The 1,045-nt window shown below is 52.4% G+C and overlaps 1 protein-coding gene across 1 annotated transcript in view; it reads left to right on the top strand.

The window, feature by feature from the left end:
• LOC146585580 (tenascin-X-like) overlaps positions 1-916 on the top strand; it is a gene marked incomplete at both ends in the record, with an annotated part of 19,937 nt that extends 19,021 nt beyond the window's left edge. Inside the window, one exon of the mRNA XM_085322668.1 lies at positions 626-916. Within this exon, the coding sequence (XP_085178794.1) occupies positions 626-916 (291 nt within the window). The remainder of the gene's footprint in view (positions 1-625) is intronic.
• Positions 917-1,045: the final 129 nt, after the last annotated feature.

Here is a 1,045-nt window from a genome sequence, read left to right as displayed (position 1 = left end):
AAGGCTGAGTGGATATTTGGGTGGTTGAATGGGTGGTTGGGGAGATTTTGCATGGGAAGATATTTTACTGACTGGAGGGATGCATGGTAGGTTGTATGAATGTTTGGCTGGTTAAGGGAATGTTTGGGTGTTTGTATGGGTTGACTCATGGATGCATGTTTTGATGTGTGGATAGTCGTCCTTGGAAAGCTGCTTGTTTGGAAGGAATCTCGTCTGTCTATGTGTAGATACTGGTGAGTGGATGGATGACTGGATGGCTGGAGAGAAGGACTGTTGGCTGTCTGACTGAATAGCATGAGTAAGGGATATCTAAATGGCCGGATGAATGGTTGAGTGGGCACGGAGGTGGAGGAATGGGCGGATGGATGATTGGGGGATGGATGAGTTGGTTAATGGGTGGATGATAATTTGGCTGTCTGGGTGGCCATACAGCTGGCTGAAGAGATTGGTGGATGTTTGGGGTAAGTGGTAGGGTGAGGGATGATGAGTTGAGTATATGGCAGCATGGAGGTCTGTTTGTGTGGTTAAATGGATGGAGTGTTGGATGGTGGATGGATGGATGGGTGGATTTTTATCCGCACCGTGCTTCCCTTTTTACATTGTACCCTCTCCATTGCATCCTCAGCGCCACCGGAGGAGGAAGAACCAGCCTCCCAACCCCGCCTGGGCGACCTCACGGCCTCCCATGTCACCCCTCATTCCATCCAGCTCGACTGGACTGTCCCTGAGGGCACCTTTGACTCCTTCACGGTGCAGTACAAGGATGCAGAAGGGCAGCCCCAGGTGGTGCCTGTGGACGGCGAGTCCCGCAGTGCGACTGTGCCTGACCTGGTCCCATTGCGCCGCTACAAGTTCAACCTGTATGGTGTGTGGGGACGGAAACGTGTTGGCCCCATCTCCACCGATGCGGTCACAGGTGAGTCGAGCTGCAGGCAGTGTCCACGTGCCTTCTGTGCTCCTGTTTTGGATTGGGTCAGGATCCGTGCTAGGCTCCATCCTTGTCGTTTTGGTGTTTTTGTTGAATGGACAGTGTTCTTGTTTGCTG

The sequence above is a fragment of the Rhea americana genome, unplaced genomic scaffold, assembly GCF_003343005.1.
Source record: "Rhea americana isolate MKP2758 unplaced genomic scaffold, rheAme1 scaffold_794, whole genome shotgun sequence".
Taxonomy (NCBI): Eukaryota; Metazoa; Chordata; class Aves; order Rheiformes; family Rheidae; genus Rhea; species Rhea americana.
The sequence above is the reverse complement of the archived record's forward strand: the minus strand, read 5'-3'. Positions and strand labels throughout refer to the sequence as shown.